This window comes from Hetaerina americana, unplaced genomic scaffold, assembly GCF_022747635.1.
Source record: "Hetaerina americana unplaced genomic scaffold, ioHetAmer1.1.p SCAF_4, whole genome shotgun sequence".
Lineage (NCBI taxonomy): Eukaryota > Metazoa > Arthropoda > Insecta > Odonata > Calopterygidae > Hetaerina > Hetaerina americana.
The window spans coordinates 32530679-32551526 of NW_027286985.1; the positions used below are offsets into that span (position 1 = coordinate 32530679).

Consider the following 20848-nt stretch of genomic DNA (forward strand, 5'->3'; position numbering starts at 1 on the left):
CCCTACTTGAGGGGCTTTGAGGAGAGCACTTTGAGTGAGTATGACGTCCATCAGATGGGACGTTAAACTGCAGATCCCTTGGCACCTTTTGAAAAGAGTAGGCTAATGCTGGCGCCAGCTTTCTATTCACCCTTCCTTTCCCATATATCCCTGATGGCGCAAATGACCTTAGCTGTCAGTCGCCTTCCCTACAACTACTACTAACATTCGAAGAAAAATTCCTGCTAGTAACATTGTCTTAACCAGCTCCCAGGGAGAGTTTTGCAGCTTTGCCCTTTTAAGTTAGTGTGCATATTTTTTACTCCGTTGCTACAGAAATTTGAATCCAAAATATTTTTTATGAAGAGGGGAATAAAAATAAAGAAAATGACACACAAATTTTTAAGTATTCATTATACATAGTCAAGTATTAATGAAAAACCTAAAAGGTATATATATTTAATTTGTAGCTTCTTTAAGCTTTCTTACAGCTTGCCAATAGCTTATTTTTATTCCAGGCTTTTCCATAATATTTAAATCTTGTTAGTTTTCATTTTTTAAGTTTGCCATTGGCATCAGCATTAGTAAAACTGACATATTCAAACAATGTGATTTCTAAATTAGTATATGTATGTACTTGGACATTAAATGAAGGATCAATTATAAATTGTTAGCATGGAACGCATTCATTTGTGCAGTTCATTTTTTTGGAAGCCCAATCTTACGCATTTAATGCTGTGTTCAATAATAAATATGAAAGTTGGTTGGCACATAATTAATTAAATGGCTCAAATTGGTTTTGTTTGTCTTATATATTTGTATTATGGGATTGCCAAAATCTATGGAAATGTATTTTAATTTTAACCCCATTCTTCTTATTAAGCGTACTGCCAAACAAGCTCTGGAGTCACAGTGTTAAAATGATAGTTTTTCCCTAAAGTGGAAACAATATGATATTACCCACCAACTGTGACTCTTGCTTAGGCTGCTCCTTATCAACCTTATCTCTTTAATTATCTTTTGCTACTTATCAATCCATACTTAAACATAGAAGGGATGCTGGTTGTGAAAAATCATTTATCTTAGTGTTGCTAGCAAAATTGTTGAGGGATAAGTGCCGGACCACTTTGCTAAGCCGAAGCATAACTGAATCGCATGTTAAGTGTACTCTTTCGATGGTCATCATTTGAGTCAAATAATCCTTATGTCTTGCGGTAGAGGTAGGTACCAGGCAATAGCCAAGTGAGTGAGTAATGCATGGCTACTGACAAGATTTTCCCAAACGAGAACTGTTACATTTTATGGCTACCACCTCTTTCTGGGAAGCCATGGATTGTGCAGAAGAAGACATTAGTGCTCCTACTGTTGATGGGTGTAAAATCTTTGCATCCCATTGGGCTTAATGATGATTGAAAAGATCTCTCATCCAGCTAGCTAACTTTTAGGTTAAAGTCAAAGTAACTTTTGGGCTTTATCTGTCTTGCTAGAGACAGAGGAACTAACAATCTAGCCTAGTTGAAGTAGCAAAACTGTCCTAATGCTCAAGGCTCTATGGATGATTTTACTTGATTGATATATGATGTTTAATATGAGAATTTTCATAATGTTACATAATAGATTTATTGATGTTATGAGATTTCCAAGATTAATTCCAATTTCATTATATATTCTTTAAATAATCTGATCAATTCTGGTTCTTACTGCACTTAATGCAAGTAAGCATTGTAATAAGAGTTGTCACTCATCAATTACCAGTGATCACCATCCATGCAGTAATTGTATGGCAGTTTGATGTTGTCCTATGTGACATGACAGGGTGGGGACAGGTGTAACCAGGATTAAGGAAGGAGTCTTTAGTGGCAATTATTCAGTGTTGCATTTATTAAATATATATGATTTAGTTAATAGATCCCTTCTTTTGATGTTTATGGTGGGAGTGGTGTAAATTTTAAGTAGATCCCCCTGTAGAACTAATCATCTACTTATTGTTTGGTGATAAAGGATGTTGTTAATAGAAGCAAGGGTAAAATATGGTTTAATCCAGAGAATTGTTCACTATTATCGAGGTATACATTTGGCCAAATCCACCTTGCAACTGGGGAAGGATAATGCAATAAACCTGGTGTACACTCATGATCAAGTGCACTTTTGCTCTTATTTGGGGAAAATCAACAGTGTATCTCCTTGATAATTAGTTGAGGTTTTCTGTTACCGTTTTCCCATTAGTCATGAGCATGTGTTTTGACTATCTAGTGGTTGTCATCTTAACTGAAGAACTACTAAAGAAACTACTGAGTAGTCTGGGTATGTGCTTGTGGCTGGGAAAAGGACCTGCTTTCACGTGACCTTCCAAAAAGACTGAAGAAAGTAAGACAAGCTCTGCTAGCCAGTTCATTGGGATGAAGTATTAATTTTCTCCATGGTGCACAAGTTTTGTATATCTGATTAAATCATGCATGTGTTTTATTGTCATTTATATTCTTCCCTAGTAAAAAATCTGTAATGGCTGGCGAAATTTATGTAGTAATGTTTCAATCAGATGGAAGCAATTTTATTTTGGTTAGTTTGCACATTTTAGCATAGTTATATACAAGTATGTGTAGGTGCTTTGCTAATAAAATATTAGATTCATCTCTTTGCTCTTCCTGCGAAAGGTTTTGTGTTCATGTTTGAGGTTCACTAAATTTATTATGTTGTTCTAGAACAAGCCCAATGGGAAGCACTGGTAAAGATTTTTATTGGATCAATGAATGAGTCTTAGTGCAGTAACTTTGATTCTGTTAGGTTTCTATGCTATTGTATTATTGTGATCTCTGGGTAAATTGTCCTTGTTTTTCATTGTTTTGAATTAAAGGTGCTTAGTTTCTTATTTAAACGACTTTTTAGTGGTGCTCATGTGAGGATGAGGTGGGGTCACTTTAAGGGATACTATTAAATTAAGGAAGCTTTTTGTATTCAATATTTCCAGGGAACTTATTATGTGAATGATCCTTCTTGTGAAGGATTTACATAAATATTAACCAGATTGAGTAAATTTCATCAATTCTTCAAGATTCAAGAAATTATTTGAATTCATTGTCCAATATCAAAATATCCAAATTTTATGAAAGAAATAAGAATTGTTCATGACTTTATAGTGGTTCATCTTTCAAATTTTGATTTATAATCAATTTAATTAGGCAAATGGACAATTTTCATATAATGTTCTTTCGAAAAAGGTCTGCACTTCTTTTGAGAACAGGTGATGAAAGTCTTAAATAAGCAAGCAGGACATGAAAAAATATTTAACATATAGCAAAGCCTTATTAAATGGAAGATTCTTCATGCAAATGAGCCAATAATTAATGAAATCACCTTTTTAATTAGTCTAAACTTTTTCAAATAAAATTTTATTCATTTTATGTTAATTAAATTGATATAAGAGTTAGTACTTCTATCTGTTTGAAGGGAACTCTGTTATTTTGACCTTGTGTCTATAATGGGGGCTGTTGCAAGGGTAAATGTATGCAGATCATTTTACAATGCACAAGGATATTAATTTTGCAGTTACCTCAAGGCCTAAGTGCAGGAAAACACGAAACCAATTAAATATTCCTGTATTCACTTTTCTCCAAAAAAAACCCATCCCAGAATTTTGCCACTATATTGTAAAGTTCTTTAGTGCATTAAAATAGGATTCAGTCATGTAGCAGCTCTTGATTAAGCCATGTGGTATTTTGAGAAAACTGCGCAGAAACTCTTCTGGACATGTGGAAAGTATTGAATGAATGTGACTTATAAGGACTTCCTCCTTCTCTAGAAGTCTGTGAAAGTGGTAAATAAGTGTATGCTGGGATTAAAAGTGAGCAACTCAGTGACTCAGTTGGATTTCCACATGATTGAGTCATAACTAGGCATCCAGGGTACAGGTTTGCGGCAACTGTTAAGATTTTTTACAGGATCAAATGAACCTCAAGAAAAGCAAATTATTAAATGAAGTAATCAAAAGGTTGGAAAGATAGGCTAAGTTTGGGGTTATAAGTTTGGAGATGGGCATAGTGGTAGGAATAGTTGGAGAAGGATTGCATTGATGAAACTAGCATTTGCAAGAAGGGAATATATGATGGATACACTAATAGTGAGTAAAATTCTACCGAGAATATTATAAAGAATGGTACTGAATTGATTAGAAAACTGGTATTTTGGCCAAGGTATTGAACTTAGTTTAGAGGCTTTTGATATGTGGTAATGGCAAAAATAAAATAAGAGTATGGCTGACAATATTTTAACAATGTTGGCAGAACAGAGGAAGTTTGTAGGGGACAGTTCAAGAAATCAGAAAAAAGTGGGCATAGGATACACTGTATGCTGTATTTCTGTCCCTCCCCTCATTTCTAAAGCTTCAGTTTTGAGAAAAGTTTCAATTCCGCAACAGAACCACCTTTGTTACTTACTCTAAAAGGGGCTGTCAGTTTTTCAAAAAATCACTACTCTGTAAACTTAAATCATTGCTATTTCCTACATGGTTTTTTAGTCACATGCATAAATGAATTTAAACTTGAAAATCTAATGATTCAAAACAGGCTGACTAGACCATATGGCTATAGATAAAATTAATGCCTTTATTATCTGGAATGGTTAAATGTGCGTGGACATGAAAATAACTTAATTGTAAAAATCACCATTTTTTAAGTGATATCCACATATTTACTATGTATGTTTATCACATATTGCTCAAATTATATTTAGGTCACAATTTCAAAGCCGTGCTTTTTTATACAAACAATCAAGGAAATGAGGTATATATACTTCTTGAAAGGGACTTTCATAGAGAAAAGTCCATGAAGACTTCATGACAGACTTCACATCCTTACCCTGCATCATCCAATGGTCTGAGTTAAGTTTCCCCTCAAGCCGGTTAAACCTATTGCATGGCTGTTTATATTTTTATATGAGTGTACAAATTAGCTAATTCTAAATCTTTCCAGATGCTGTTTTTCTCACAGGTTCTTACCACCATCACACAGCCATTGTTACCCAGCCTTTCGAGTTATGATTCCTTGTTTGATTAATGTAACGTCCAACTCTAGTTAAAATAATAAAAAGAAAGTAGTGGTTCTAAACCATTGGTTTAATCTCTATGAACAGCATCCAGTCATATGTTAGTGTAGATATAATTCAACTTTTTCCTATGTAGTTAGTTGAGTAATGTGTAAATTTTCAAAATGGATTTTTCACCTCATAATATTAAAATATTTTGCCTCATTATGCCTCATCATATTAAAAAATTACACCTCATAATATTAAAAAAAAAAAAATGTGGGTCGCGGTAGTCCAGTGGGTAGAGCGTTGGTCTACTGACCAGAGGGTCCCGGGTTCGATTCCCGGGCAAGGCACTCTGGGCACCTGCAGCTCCACCCAAGCTTAAGTGATTTTTCGGGTACCAGGTCTTCCTGGGAAACCATAACCGGCACAGGGAAAGGAACTGGCCCCCCTACCCTGATGTGTGAATTTCACACGCCGTATAAGGCTTAGTACTGGGTGATCTCTACCATCACCTACAAAACCGACCTTCGGGTTGATTACTGTGTTTATGGTTTTTTAATATTAAAATATTTTGAAAATATTCATGTTTGTACTTTTTCCTTGTGTGGTAGTGGGTAGAGTATTGTTTGCATGAAAAAAGTGACTGGATATCGACAGAATTAAAAGCTTTGACGTCTCCTTAAACACAATGTAGCCATTTACCCTTTGAAATCTGTGTTTTGTGTGTATGTTTGTGATGTGATTTTTTTATTCTTGACAACTCAAAACTTATCAATTAAAGCAGTGATTTATTTACTTGAAATTTTAATTGAAATAAAGTAATAACCCTCTCAAACTCTCTTTAAATATCGTGAGTACTTTCCCATATTCAGCACATACATGCATACTTATTACTGAGAATGTCATTAGGATGATGTTATCAGTATGGAGAACAAAATGTCAAGGAAATTAAAATTCTCATCAAATAGCAAAGCAGCCTAGGATAGAATTTTATTCATTTCATTTTTTCATGATATCCTCCAAGTGAATATTTGCTAATACATAATTGAGTGAACTAATTACTAATGCCTGATGTGATTAAACATCGTTTACACCATGCTAGAATCCTTGCATGTAGTGGATCCCAAAACCATTTCTACAAGTGGAGTGCATGGATATGAAGTTAAGGCTGTGTTTAATTTAAATTTCAAGTTGAAGTAGGAATCGATATCCCTTATCATGATTATCTGAGCTTATATGTCAACCAAGTCAGCCCCCCTCTATGTAGTTGTCAGCTGCAGTCAGGTAGTCATGGAAACAAAACGACTGTACCATATGTCAGGATGCATAAAAAGGCTAGTTAGGAAATTTGGTATTCAGACCTAAAAATGATTTATCATTATTGGTAGTCTATAGTACAGATAAAGGCTCTGGATGAATGTAGACTGATTATCACCACTCTGCCCAGCTCCAGCCAAATGGACGCAGCCTGACACTGTATGCTACATTAAAATGATCTTCAATTCTAAGTACTCTCTATCTCCCTTCATTCTGTTCAACACATATCCTTTTCCTCCCCTACCTCACTCTTCTAACATCCTCCCAGCTTTTACAGTTTTCAGCATTCGATCGTGAATTAAAATATTGATCCACTTTTCCTGCTTCCTTTAGGCCTCTCCCAACCATTCCCTCCTCCACCTCCAGCACTTCATAATTGGTTTTCTTTTTTGTCCATTTACCTTTTCCATCCTTCTCCACAACCACATTTGAAAAGACTGAAGCAATTCTCACACATTGTCCAGTCATCATTTCCACTAGTCCATTGTGGTTACCAGAAATTGTCTCTAAATATCAATTATCAAAATTCGTGAGTCATGAATGGCCAACATACATGTACCTTGCAAATGGTATATATGTACTGTATTAGGCAAATAGTTATTGATCATTGGCCAAGTTTTCCATTGCTAGTAGAATTGGTCAGCATTTTAGTAAACCCCAAGGGTTTATAAGAAAGTCACCCACTAGCAGTGATGTGAATGGCTTAGGCCAGGATAAACCAGGACTACTCTGTTATTACCCATGGGAATATTTAGTTGTATTAAATAGTGAACTGTTATACATGATGGATTAATACACGTGGGATACAATTAGGTTTGAAATTGACGTAAAGTAGATAAAATGGAATTTCCCTTTAGAAACATACACTAGATATTGTTAAATTCTGGTATATACCTATGTAAGATTGCACCTGTCCATGAGTATGTAGGTGACCATCTCATTATTTTACAGAAATGTAATAATGTATGTGTTTTATTGGAGTTTAACTAGAGTGAATTTTCCTTTTTGTGAATACTAATTATGTACATCTGATGTAAATTGGGTGTTCTTCTTTCTACAATTCAAGTTTTCTTGCTCTATATACAGATATAAACTTCAATCCCAAGCAAGTAGCTGTTGCTTTCTGACTGTAAAATAAATGGTCTTTCACTACAAACAGCCGATGCAAATTATAAAATTGCCAGGCTATGTTTCTCATGATGATAAAATTTGTTTTTCTTCAAATAATTCATTTAAATTTCAAGTTTCCTTCTGTAAAAAATAAATTTCTTGCTACTGCCGCATTTGACTTGACGAATATGTTCAATTTGGGAGACAAATGAAGCAGTGTGGGTGAGGATTGGCTCTTGGTTCATTTCCTTGGGAAAAAATAAAGTTTTTTTTTTTAGGTAAGGATGTCTCAAGCAGGCGATGGGCTTCACACCCCCGGTTATCTATCCTGGAGAAAGCTACAACTCAGTCGTGCCAAGTTAAAGGCATCAAGCAAGACATCAGCTCTACTCTCTGGATTTGCAATGGTAAGACTGGGTGATTCATTCAAATATTATTGATTTAGGACCCATGACAAATCAATTTATATGTATTAAGTAAATTTATATTTATTCGGGCAATTATAATAATTGGTATTCTACTGGTTATGGTTTTTATTAAATGGACATAGACTATACAATCCCGAATGCAGCAATGCATTTCCTTACCTCTTTTTACAAAACACAACAGTAAACCCCTCTTCAATTCCGGCCAATTCCTTCCTCCCTTCATCGAATAAATAAAATCTCACGGAAAGGCAGAGGATTTTTTTATATACTATATGAGGTCACATTTTGCTCTTTTACTTGTTGGAATCTTGTTAACGAAGTATTTTTTATTTAATTTTTTTGGTTTCACAAGAATTTAATAACCATTTTTAATTCATTGCATATTTGTTTTCCCGCCTCGCCTTCAGGTTGCAATGGTGGAAGTTCAGCTGAATGAAAAGACAAAAGTGCCTACAGAAATGCTAATAGCATTTGCTGTGTGCACAACACTATTGGTAGCCGTCCACATGCTGGCATTGATGATCAGCACATGCATATTACCAAACATCGATGCTGTCTGCAACTTGCATTCCATCAGTCTTGTTCACGAATCCCCCCACGAGAGACTGCATTGGTACATAGAAACAGCGTGGGCATTTTCTACTCTCCTGGGATTGTTACTCTTCCTTTGTGAAATAGCCATTTTATGTTGGGTGAAATTTTATGATTTTTCCAAGTTTGCTGCGTGGTCAGCCTGCATAGTCCTAGTGCCAGTATTGGTGGTGTTTCTGGCATTTGCGGTGCACTTTTATCGTACTCTAGTAGCACACAAGTATGAGGTTACAGCCCATGGCCTAAGGGAACTGGAGCTCTTGAAGGAGCGCATTGAAGCAGGCGACACAGAAGGGCGAGGTGGTGGACAGGGGACCAATGGACTTGGTGGACTACTTGGTGGAGGGGTGCAAATAGTCTGAGGATTGAGCCGAGACGCACGTTTTCTATGCTGTATGACAACTGCATTGAGATGCAGAGGAGATGTCTTGCCAAGTTATAAATAAATTCCTTTTGGACAGTCATTAAATAACAGAACTACAAGATTTCTCCATATTCTAAAAATTTCACGAGCCCTTTGAAAGGTGAAGCTAAACAAGCTCATTTTTTTAGTTTTTGTAAATATTTTCATTTAATTACGTGCAATTGTAGGTTAATTTTAGTTCATATTTTTTATTTTAACCCACCTTTCTCCTGTTTTTATTTATGATAAAGATTTTTGGTACAAGGTTGTGATATGATATTCTTAATTTTTACTTGTTCAACTGTTCCCTAGGAGTATTTATTCCCATGTTTTTTTTTGTATGTTTAACATATATGTTCTTCATTATAAAAATATGGGTAGATTCAAATTCTATTTAGTTTCTGGATTTTCACATATGGAAGTTTTTGGGAATAAAATCCTACCTTGTAAAATTTTAAGAAATAGATAGAATGAATTATTTTTATGGACTTTTTTAATCTTCAGTTTTTTAAATGCATAGGAAAAAAAATGATAGACTTTCTTTTGCACTTTCTGATTTCTCCATATCAAAAACCAAAGTATCTTCAGTATTGTGTGCCATTGGCAATTTTTTTAATGTATGACAAATGCACTTTTATGGGATTAATTAAACACAATATCTTTTTTCCCTGCAGCAAAATAACTCATTTTAAATAGACCACATGAATAATGTACCTGACAATCAAGAAACCTTATATTGCTTTTTGGAGGTTATAATAGTATTCTTCTTTTTTTATTGTCATTTGCTTTGAATTATTAAATTCATCATTTAATCCACTCATAAGTGGTGTAATGAATCTGGGACACTTCTGGAGGACCCAACAGCAACTATATGAGGGCCCCAGATTGGAAACCCTGCAAGTAATTGTCCATATCGGGGGTATTGAGCCCACAGCAAGTTTTGCCAAGTCTATACTAGAAGAATTTTGTTCATGGAATGTACAAAGGGTAAGAGTACCCATTGATTTTCATTTGATTTGACTACTAATTCGTTGGGAGGGTAAAGACCAAGGATTTTGTTAACACACTGTGAATATTGATGTTGCTAGAAATTCACATGTGGTTTATTGATATGTGTTCTTGTTCATTATGCGTGCCATTAAATAATGAGGACATGAATACTTTATTAATAAAAGGTTGCCTGTGGTAACTGTTAAAGAGGTTGTTAGCAGAAATGTGATAATGTTATTATGCTAACAATTTTATTTAAAATTGTTAGGCATTTACTTACATTTGTTGATATTTACATGAATGTAATATAATGTACTCCTATTTGTATTTCATAAACTTACTATATTTAGTGTAGATAACATATATTTATAAACTTGCCTAATAATAATGGTTCTACATCACAGCCTGTTTAAGTACTTCTTTAAAAAACATTAATTTTGTTAGATGACGATGATTAAAATTGCTAGTGGCTTCTCGTTGATGAAGTGTATTTTTACCTGTTGCCATGAATTTTATAAATTGCAGTGTTGTGAGTTAACCTGTTGATCGAGTGCCAAATTCGAATCTCACTTTTATGTAAAAACTAAAATGACAATATTCCCTTTCATAAATATATTTATTGGTACATAGTATTTATTTCTTTACTATTTTCCTGAAACATTGTTGTTGAAAGTAACATTAACTCAAAGATGATCATTTGAATGTGTTTACTGATATGTACATATTATTTTTACCCTTGAAATACCTGTGGACTTCAAGCTTAATCTTTAGTCTTTTAATATACCTTTCACAATTTATTTGACAAGTTTCTAACATAAATTGAAATTATTATGTTCAATTGGTCTGCAATTTCGCTCAAAAAGTTATTTTTATTATATGTATATACCAAATACACTGGACATGTCTACCCTACTAATTGTGTAGTCTCACATGTATGAAAAGTTAATGGTATTTCAAGCTATTGAATGAAATTAAGATGTGAAAAATAACTTTTACTGGGATGTTCATTTTTTTTGTGATAATGTGTGCAACTTTCTTCTATTATCTTTGATTTGTAAAATGAATTTCTCCTATAATATTTTTTATTTAAATGCTTTTTTATACCATGTGTGCCCTAAAGAAAAGCATACCCAAATACATTTTATGGAACTTCTTGTTCAATTCAAAATATTCTTCAAACATTTTGTTTGGTGGGATTTTCAGTAGGCATCCCTACATTAAATTTTGATGGAAGAGTTTGTTAGAGTCAAAACACAAGAGATATGATTGATGAGATTTATATTTCCCCCTGTATTTGGACATGGATCCAGCCATGAATTCATTAGCAATAAAGTTATATGCGCATAACTCAAATCGCTTTATTTTTGTTCCTCCAGGTTTATTGTAGCATCTAAAGAGTTCAAGAAATTGGTAATGGCATGCTCCTCTGCAGACATTTGTACTTTATGACTGTCTTCCAGCTCCAGCTGAAAAAATTTGGGGAAAAATGAAATATTAGCATTCAATGTATAAATTAAATGGGAGAGAAGGTTCAAGAGTATGGAATGAGATTTCTGAGTACTCTTTAGGCCAACCAAATGAATGTGAACAGGCTTTCTTGCTGCTAACACATAAATTGCAATGACAGTAGTCATACTTGGAATATTTGAAATTTTAATTAAAAGCTGGCTATTCATTATAAGTTGAATGACTACTAATGGTGGTAGAATTAATTACTGTCATTAATTCAAGCGGTCTTCTAAGCCAAGGAATGACAAGCATTTGGTTAAATGTTTGAATATCCCCAAATATGGGAGTAAATGGCTCTTAATCAGAAAGTTCTTTTGGTAAGAAGTTTGTGAACAAAATCCAGTGTTAGATATGTCATTTTGCATCTAAAAATTGCCATTCGTGAATTGAAAGCTCTCTCTATTCAAGTAACTTTTTTTTAAAAATTTCAGTTTTTAGATGCACATTATGTAATACTGTGAAGAGCAAGAAAATTTAAAGGAGCCATGCTTGTTTGTATAATTAATTATTGAATAATGTGATGCCTTATACTCTCAAATTTAAGGAATGTCTCCACCTTTGATGCTCTAGATTAAATATGATTTATGGACTGTGATAAAAAGTCTATGCATTTGGATAGCAGAACATTTCTTTTTGTGAATGAATTATAAAGAGTGCAGATCATGAGGGATGAGGAAAAGAAGCCAAAAGAGAGCGGTGCAATGGGTATCAATTATATCAATTTTTAGAAAATACAAGAGAAAGTCCTTACATTGACAACTAAATAGCAACTTGAATGCATATAAGCACTTCACGAGTCCAAAAAAATCATTTAAGTAAACCCTTTATCACTGGCATGTTTTTTAATAATTTGGCAACATGGGTGGGTCTAAATGTTCAATGAAAATTGAAGCTTTTTGATGAGTGCCTTCTCTCTCATTTCTACATTCCTCCTTGCTTTCTTGGGGATTGGTTTGGTGTGAAGGCTAGTGTACTGGCTTCCCACCCTGAGGGCCTGGGGTGGAATCTTAGATATGACATCTTTTTCAGTGGTATCCCGATCCCTACTTGAGGTGCTTTGTGGAGAGCACTTTGAGTGAGTACGCTGTCGGTTGGATGGGTCATTAACCTGTTGACCCCTTGGTGCCTTTCTCTAAAGAGCAGGCTAATCCCAACACCTGGTTTCTTTCCACCCTTCCTCCATTTCCATCCATCCCTAATGGCACATATGACCTTAGCTATTGGTCGCCTCCCATAAAAATACCAATACTCCTTGCTTTCCTATTTCCTTCATGAAAATTTCTATATATCAATCCTGGACTCAAATAATCAGTAACTAGCAAAGCACCCTAGACTATGAGCAATCACTCATAAATCAGTGAATGGATTGGTTATCTATTTTGGTCTTACCTTATGCAGAGGGTATGGGTTTGGCCTTGGAGCGTTTTGCCTGTATGGAATTTCTGTGATGCCTGAACATTTACTGACATCTTTGATCCAAAGACCATCCTGAAGTTGGCCTGTCAAGAGATGATAAAAACGGCCATATCCATGCTTTAAACCGTTCATCCACTCTCCTTCAAATCTGCATCCATTGGCTATAATGTAAATTATTCAAGTAAATAAAATGTAATTATGAGTGCATGAAATATATTTCTAATCTATATAGGAATGTTAGAATGACATTATGGAAGCCCTAGATCGGATGGAGCTAATGTAAGTAGGTAAATGTGTATTGCAGAAGGAAAGTTTGGTATCTTATTTAAAATCTCTTCATTAATCAGAATACCCAAATAAAATCAAAGAATTGCCAAGAGGGCAGGAGCTAGGAATAATTGCAGCCACTGTGCTACAAATTTTTTAAGATAAATCTTTAATTAGTTAATGGATTGCAATGATTGTTCAATGCATTATATGGTTCATGTAAGGTATCACATGTAGAGACAAAATGAAAGTATATGATGAGATTATCAAGAATTAGGTTAATTAAACCTCATTTAGAGGGTGTAAAACAAAGCAGGAAGAACGATTCACATGGGAGATGGAGTGAAAAGACATGACTGGCCCTGCTTTAAACAAATGAACACCTTGTTGAGAAGCTCATAAAGGGAGAACATCAAGGTGGTATTTATTACCTATCCATTATGCCTAGTGGTGAGTCTGCAACAGTTCCTTTCTTGGTTTACTCGACTCTCACAATTGACTCCATGACAGTTGTTCAAGATGAGGTGTAACTTCAAAGACACCTGGATGTTGTGGAGCTTTCCCACTCTAAGGAGTTTTTCTCTCTATATTTAATTATTAGTATCATCGCACTGTTTCTTGACAGATTTAGTTCTCCCAGAACAGCTGTAGTGTTTGCATGTGAGGTTACAATTATCTTCCTCGCCCTCATTGGAGTAAGATCATTTTGATAGAGGAAAGTTTTTCTTCACCTCAAGAATTTGTCCCATGGCCTTCCCACCCAAAATAGAGTCACACATTTGGATCGCCAAACCATAAACGAGTGTGGATGCAAGGGCTTTTCAAGGGATATAACTCTATTGTTTGGGGTCAAGTAGATACACAGATTGCTTGGACACAACCCTGGCTGAACTGGAGGTTTCTACCTGTAGGGTTTTGTTGCTTTTCTCTGTTCTGCTTTTCCAATGGTCCATGCCATATCTTTAAGTTCAATTTGTGAAAGATTTCACATGCTCTAATTTCTCTCCTCTATATGCTACATCTGCCTCAATCTTCCTTCTGCTGTAAACTAGGATTTAACTTTTCTTTATGCATACTTTCATATTATACATGTTGTGTATGAAAAAAGATGAGACAGGTTTTTTTCTATGAGCAAACTGCTTTACGGATCACAATCAGTGAGGTCTTGCCTTCTAGCAGCGTTTGTGAGAAGTAAAACACCACCTTGCTCGTGGATCTATCTCTACCTATCTCTATTGTCTGACACTTGCTTGCACATGCTTGCTGTACAAATTCTTGTATTGGTGAGGATGAAGGTATTAGAGAAGCAGTATGTGTGCATTGAATTTAATTTTAACCACGAGAAAAGTGCAACTGGAACTTATGAAATGATTGAAAAGGCATTCAGCAATGAATCTATGAATCGGGCATAGTGTTTTTGTTGGCACAACCGCTTCCAGTGTGGACAAACCTTGACCGATGAAGAACCAAGAAGTGAAAAAACATCGACATCAACAAACAACACCTATGTCAACAGTGAGAATGATTTAGTGTGTACAAACCATAGGTTAACTGTTAGAAAGATAGTCAATGAAGTCGACATTAGTGTTGGATTGCATTTCACCATTTTTTACAGAAATTTTAGGCATTCAGTGCATCAGATCCAGATTTGTGCCCCAAGTGTTAATGGATGAACAGAGGCAAAAACATCTTGATATCAGCCAGGAACCACTCGATCATTCTAACGATGACTGAAACATCTTAAAAGCGATTGTCACAGGTGATGAAATCTGGGTTTATGGTTATGATATTAAAACCAAAGTCGTCTTCACAGTGGAAGGGGCCATATTCCCCACGACCCAAAAAAGTGTGGATGTAGCAATCAAACAAGAAGGTAATGTTGATTATTTTCAATGATTGGGAGGTGATAATTCATTATGAATATGTCCCCAAAGGACAAACAATGAATGGGAAGCACTATGTATAGATAAGGAGAAGGTTAAGACATGTCATGTTGCAGAAGAGACCACAAATGTGGAAAAAAAGTTTTGGTGCTTTCCTCTCGACAATGCATCATTGATTGTTATCGAGTTTTTGGCCAAAAACAGCACACCTGTGATCCCCAACCACCCTACTCTCTGGATCTCGCTCCAGTGGACTTTTTCCTTTTTCTTAAGTTGAAATCCATCTTAAAAGGACACTGATTTGAAACTATTGAAGACCTCCAATAAAATTATACCAGAGACCAAATGCTATCCTGAAAGAAGCATTACCGTAAGCGTTAAGCATAAAGGATTATACTGGAGTCATAAATACTATCCTGAAAGAAGCGTTCCCGATGGCATTCAAGGCTGGAAAATATATTGGGAGCATTGTATTGGCAGCCGAGGACTGTACTTTGAAAGCAATAAGCATGATTAAAGGGTAACTAATAAAATAAAGTATTTATTCAAACAGTCTCATCTTGTTTTGAAAAGGCTTGTATTTACAAATTAGTTGGTCAGTGTTTGAGTTCAGTGATGTCGGCATGTCTTCAGTATTCTGTGCTATTTCTGAGATGAGAGCATGGTTATTTCCTTATCATTTACCTTAATTCCTTTGACTTCAATTCCTTGTGTTTTTTATTATTTCATTCAACAACACGATGTAGGCAAGAAGCTGCATCCATGACTAATTTCTATATTTTTATTTCTATTTTTTTCCACTTTTCATTTGCATAATGGCAACTTGAGTGTGGTATAATTACTATGTTATTCTTTTGTCATTTCTAGACGCACCCATTTTCAATAGTATTATGAACAGCTTGATCCACATGGTATTGTCAAATGTCACCAAGTTCATAAATTCCATACGTACAACTTTGTTGTTATATATAATTTTTTCTTAAAGTGTAGTTCACGTATGGCCTACCTTGTTCCTCTATTCATCCTGTGTCCAAATTGGTTTTGTGACAGGTTGTCTTCAACTTTTACCTTAACCTATCCTTTGACTGATTATTTGTATTATTATTGTGGATGAATATATGCCACTACACTCAATATTTAGTATTTCTCATGCAAATAGGGAGCAGAATGTTTCAGATGTGAAGAAAAGATCATGTAGATGAAGTAAATAGATATTTTAAGTAATTTTGATGACTTTATAGGTGACTTATTTTGAATGACTCTTGGATTCAGCTGAAGAAAGAAATGATATGTGAGTGGTGCAAAGAGGTGTATTTTGTGTATATGTTTAAAAAATCTACAAGGGTTTTTAATTTCCTTCAAGAATCTTTCAAATCTTGCCTCTAAAAGGTAGACAAATTGTAGTTGTCATAACTAACTTGAACATAGAATATTGACTGATGCATTTACAATAATAGTGTCACTGAGTCAATGGCCAGGTTCAGGTAAATGAGAATTCTCCAACATTCCTGGGGTCAGACTTGATTAGGACAGCAAAATCATTAATGATATTTCACTCATAAAGTAAGTATTTACCATAGACAAAAATTCCATATCCATGAGGTTTGTCATCGCACCAGTCCCCCTCATAGAAATCTCCATTTTTATACCAAATGCGACCATGGCCATCACGTTTCCCTTGTGACCATTTTCCAATATAAACCGTTCCGTCTTCATAAATTTGCCTTCCTTGCCCCTGCATAAGAACCAATGAGAGAAGTTATAGAATATTCTAGCAGATACCAATGTTTGGGCAGGGTGTACCAATTAATATGGAAGTATAAATGCATTTCATTCGAATTAGCAACCCTGCTTCTTGCAAGGAAAGGCTTGATTGTTGAATAGAGTTCATACTTGGGGCCAACCAGTAGCGTTTACCCTTAAACAGCATCAGTAATTGCAGTCAATCACTTAGGTTGTTTATTTTGAACAGTCTGTTAATGCCAAGTTAGTCTGAAATTGAAGTCAATCACTGAGGCTGTTGATAACAACCTGTTTTGCCAAAAGTCAAAAATATTTTGTTTAATGGTAAAGGACCCAGCACTTAATTTAACAATGGGCCATAACTTAGGATCATTTACATTAAATTGATAAAATGATTGGTAGTATCATAGTTCATAATCCTCATAAAGCGTTATTTTCTTTTACAATTTCATGCATAATAACAATTTTTTTGCATTCTTTAAAGTGCCTACTCCCAGACATTTGATGGATCCTTAAATGTGCATTTGTGGCATTGAATGCTAATATACTTTGAGGATATAAAAGTTATTATTATTATTATTTCTTTTTATTTGCCCAGAGATCACAATACAAAAATACCAGGTGGGTGGTGTATGTACATGATATAAGGCACGTCAATGAGGAGCAAAGACACAGGCTCAGTTAAGATACATAAAACTAATGATGCTCATAGTTACATAAATGTTTGGTACAAACCCATGAACATTGGCTGTAACATGCACATGCAATATCAAATTCAGAAAAATCATTGATCATTAACATGAATCAGACCAAGACCATTGCTAGAAACTAAAAGTATGAACTTACTGGTTGGGAATATTGTTGAGATATTCATCAACCGAGTAAAACATATTGCGCTGTAGATATCTTTTTAATATATGCCTGAATGCAGCAGTTCCCTTTGTATCCTTGATACTTTTGGGTAGTTTGTTATATAATCTGATGCCCATTTCATTGGGTCCTAATTTCAATGCTTTAGTTCTTATATTCCCATAATGGAAGTCATCCCTGCCTCTGGTGTAATGATGATGATAGGCAGAGTTAAGAGAATAGTTACCAATGTTATTTTTTATATAAAGAATTAAAAACATAATGTAGATGCAAGGGAGTGGTAGCAAATTTAATTCACGGAAAATAGGCCTTGATGGACCATTGTGAGGTTTCCTGGTGATGATTCTAATAGCTTTATTTTGCATTTTAAAGATGGTTTGAGAAATAGCAGCTGATCCCCATAATATTATACTGTAGGTTATTTTTTCTTATTTTGAAACAGAACAAGGCTAAGAGTTGAATCTTGTGCGTGCTTTTCCTCAAATTCAGCATGATACCTGGCTTTGAAATTGAATGGTTTTATGGTAAGGTATGAATATTTGTTCATGTACATATATTAGTTAATACCAATGAGCACCAGTAACCTTCTTACATGGTTGCTTACACTTACATGTCTTTTACCCAATTGCCAGCCTCCAGTGTAGTGGGTTTTGTCACAGTGATCCTCTTTCCTTTTGCTCAGAACTCCATGACCATGTCTCATCCCTTTCCACCAATCTCCTTCATATCGCCATCCTTTTTCACTGCTGATGTGACCTTTACCTGAGTAAGTTACCAAACTCTTATGTAGCACTATAAGTCATCTACTTATCATTGGTATTAATATGACAATCAACAACATGAAGGGACTTCTTGAATGATTTGAAAAACTGTGTACCTTAAAACTTGTACTACCATCTCGAACTAGTCTACTATGTTATGCAACAACTATTCAACTAATACATATTTTTCACCAGTCCATGCAGCATTTGTATTATTTACTGCTTGTTAACTATGTTTGAACCTATTGCATGGCAATTGCTCATGTATTTAATCATTGGAGTCAAATACTCATGATTTACCTTCTCTTAAACCCCTCTGCCAGTCACCAACATATATATCTCCAGAATTAGAGTATACTGCATGATGGAGCCCCTTCCTATAGCTCAACTCTTCCCACTTTCTCCAAGGCGGCTCTCTTTTTGGTATCTTCCCACGTGGTCCTTTAATTGCATACTTTCCCTGAAATAATAACCATTAAATGCTTAAGATAAGGGCTACACTAGAATCTTCTAAACAAAGATCCATTTTAATACCCACTGCGTTTGCTAATATAATAATCAGAAAACAATCAAGCTTAATTAGACACTGTAAAGTACACTTATGGGATCACAGGAAATAAGGGAGGAGATCTTAAAATAATAATTTGCGAAACGGAAATTGTCTTTTGACCTTTTGCCAGACCACATCTTTAAATGAAATTCCAAACTCCCTTAATCAAAACAAAATTCTTTTTTCTCATTAACCTCCACAGATAATCAAGTTGATCAATGCCACTTACATGGTACATCTATCATTTAAGGAATATTTTGCATTTGTTCTGGTTATCATGTATACAGTTTTGTTTCCTATTTAAAGCCAGCATTTTGTAACTAATAGCTAAATGTGATTGGGGAACTAATTTATCTGCTAACTGGCACTTGGAAGCTCTTTCTTTCCTGAAATATTTTATTTGGTTTGACAAAAGGTTATTGAATCGCTCACTATGCACTTATGATCCCAGAGTGTTATTTTTTTATGAAACCAAGGTTTCAATGGATCAAAATTTATCATCAATATTTCGTCCAAAATTTGGTTGATATTATTATCAGTAGTTTACTGATTAAGGAAGGCTTTAAATGGACGCAAGCTACCAAACAGTATAGCAACAGTTTCCTCACCTACCCTAACAAAACCCAACATCTTATACAACAATTAGTCCTGTTCAGTTCCAAATACTTCCTTCCTTCATCCCATCCATTCCTACCCCTTCCTCACTTGCCCCACTTCGCCCCTCTATCACAGTCTTCAACATTCCATTGACGATCAGAATGCTCTGCATTCATCTTTCCTGCCTCCTTCAGATTCCTCCCAACAATCCCCTCTGCTCCGTCACCATACCCAGCACCACCTTATTCATTTTCCTTTTGGTTCATTCCACCTTTTCCATCCTTCTCCATTAGCGGTGCATGTAAACATTTTTTTGTGAACATACCAAGACCTACAAGAAATTGAGAACACAGAGAAAATGTCTGAAATATCCTCTGTCTATAATTGAGGGAGTCATTTGTTACAAACATGAACAATTCCATTTTATGCATATGAACAATTGCATTCAAATCATTCCTAAATGTAGTTATGTACTGCATTAGGTACTTATTTCAATTGAAAAGGAAATTATGTCATTATATCATACAGGTATTTCAAGCCTTCCAAGTTTAGTATTGATGACAGAAAATATTCTTTAAATGTTTTTCCATGAAAGATTTTCCAAGCTACTTCCCCAGGAAATCTATGGGAACCGTCTTCAATTTCCAAGAAGAAAAAAGGGTTACAAGAATAAGAACAGGGATGTTTCCCTCCCAAAATCCTACCAGAACACTTTTGTGGGGAACCTTTCAATAGGGCATGCAATATTGCTACAACACTTTTTGCATGCAATATATATATATATATATAACAATTTTTGAAAGTCTCACGGAAGTGAATAATAAAGTATAAAATTTAGCACTAATGGACACAGACAAACACAGAAACACACACAATAGAGACTCACTAAGTTTAGAATTTTCGGTGGTCGCAGCCACCTTCATCAAGGAACAGAGGGACAGAACTGTGGGGAATACCGGGGCTGGAACGATGGATAGAAGGGGAATGTGGAGAGAGATTTTGGAAGGGAAAGGTTGGGAGGGGAAGCGTTAGAAGGGTGGGGAAAAATATAGAATGTGATGGGGGTGGAGGGGGGATGAAAATATGTTTGGAGCAGGGTAATTAATGCCTAATCTTGATTCCTGGCCAATTCCAGGACTCCAAGAGCCAGATGAAGGATTTCTCTAAAGTTTTGAGTTTCAGTGGAGGATCAGAGGGTGAGAAGGATGCTAAGATGGATACACTATAGCATTTATCAAAGGGAGTATTGTGTTTGCTGGCATGTTTGAGGATACGGAGCATATCAATCAGGGAAGAATGCTTGCATGAGGCCCGGTGGTTGCTAATTCTAATATAAGGGATGCGGTACACTGTCCATTATAGAAGTTAGGGCAAAGTTGGCACTTCAGCAGGTAAACTACATTGCTAGA

At 35.2% G+C, this 20848-nt stretch overlaps 2 protein-coding genes across 11 annotated transcripts in view; one reads left to right on the plus strand and one right to left on the minus strand.

Moving 5' to 3' along the window:
- Orai (calcium release-activated calcium channel protein orai) overlaps positions 1-11184 on the plus strand; it is a 22122-nt gene extending 10938 nt beyond the window's left edge. For 9 of the 10 annotated variants that reach the window (XM_071590487.1, XM_071590488.1, XM_071590486.1 and 6 more), the window contains 2 exons: positions 7710-7838; positions 8267-11184. In XM_071590487.1, the coding sequence (XP_071446588.1) occupies positions 7710-7838; positions 8267-8812 (675 nt within the window). In that variant the 3' untranslated portion in view covers positions 8813-11184. Of the gene's footprint in view, positions 35-7709; positions 7839-8266 lie in introns of all 10 variants that reach the window. The other variant, XM_071590491.1, reaches the window with a different exon arrangement.
- LOC139692349 (MORN repeat-containing protein 3-like) lies at positions 11114-18695 on the minus strand. Its single transcript, XM_071590493.1, has 5 exons — positions 18593-18695; positions 18142-18293; positions 16494-16653; positions 12742-12929; positions 11114-11309 (listed from the first exon to the last, which is right to left on the minus strand). The coding sequence occupies exons 2-5, from the start codon at positions 18232-18234 to the stop codon at positions 11202-11204; spliced, it is 549 nt and encodes a 182-aa protein (XP_071446594.1). The 5' UTR covers positions 18235-18293; positions 18593-18695; the 3' UTR covers positions 11114-11201.
- Between the last annotated feature and the right edge of the window lie 2153 nt (positions 18696-20848).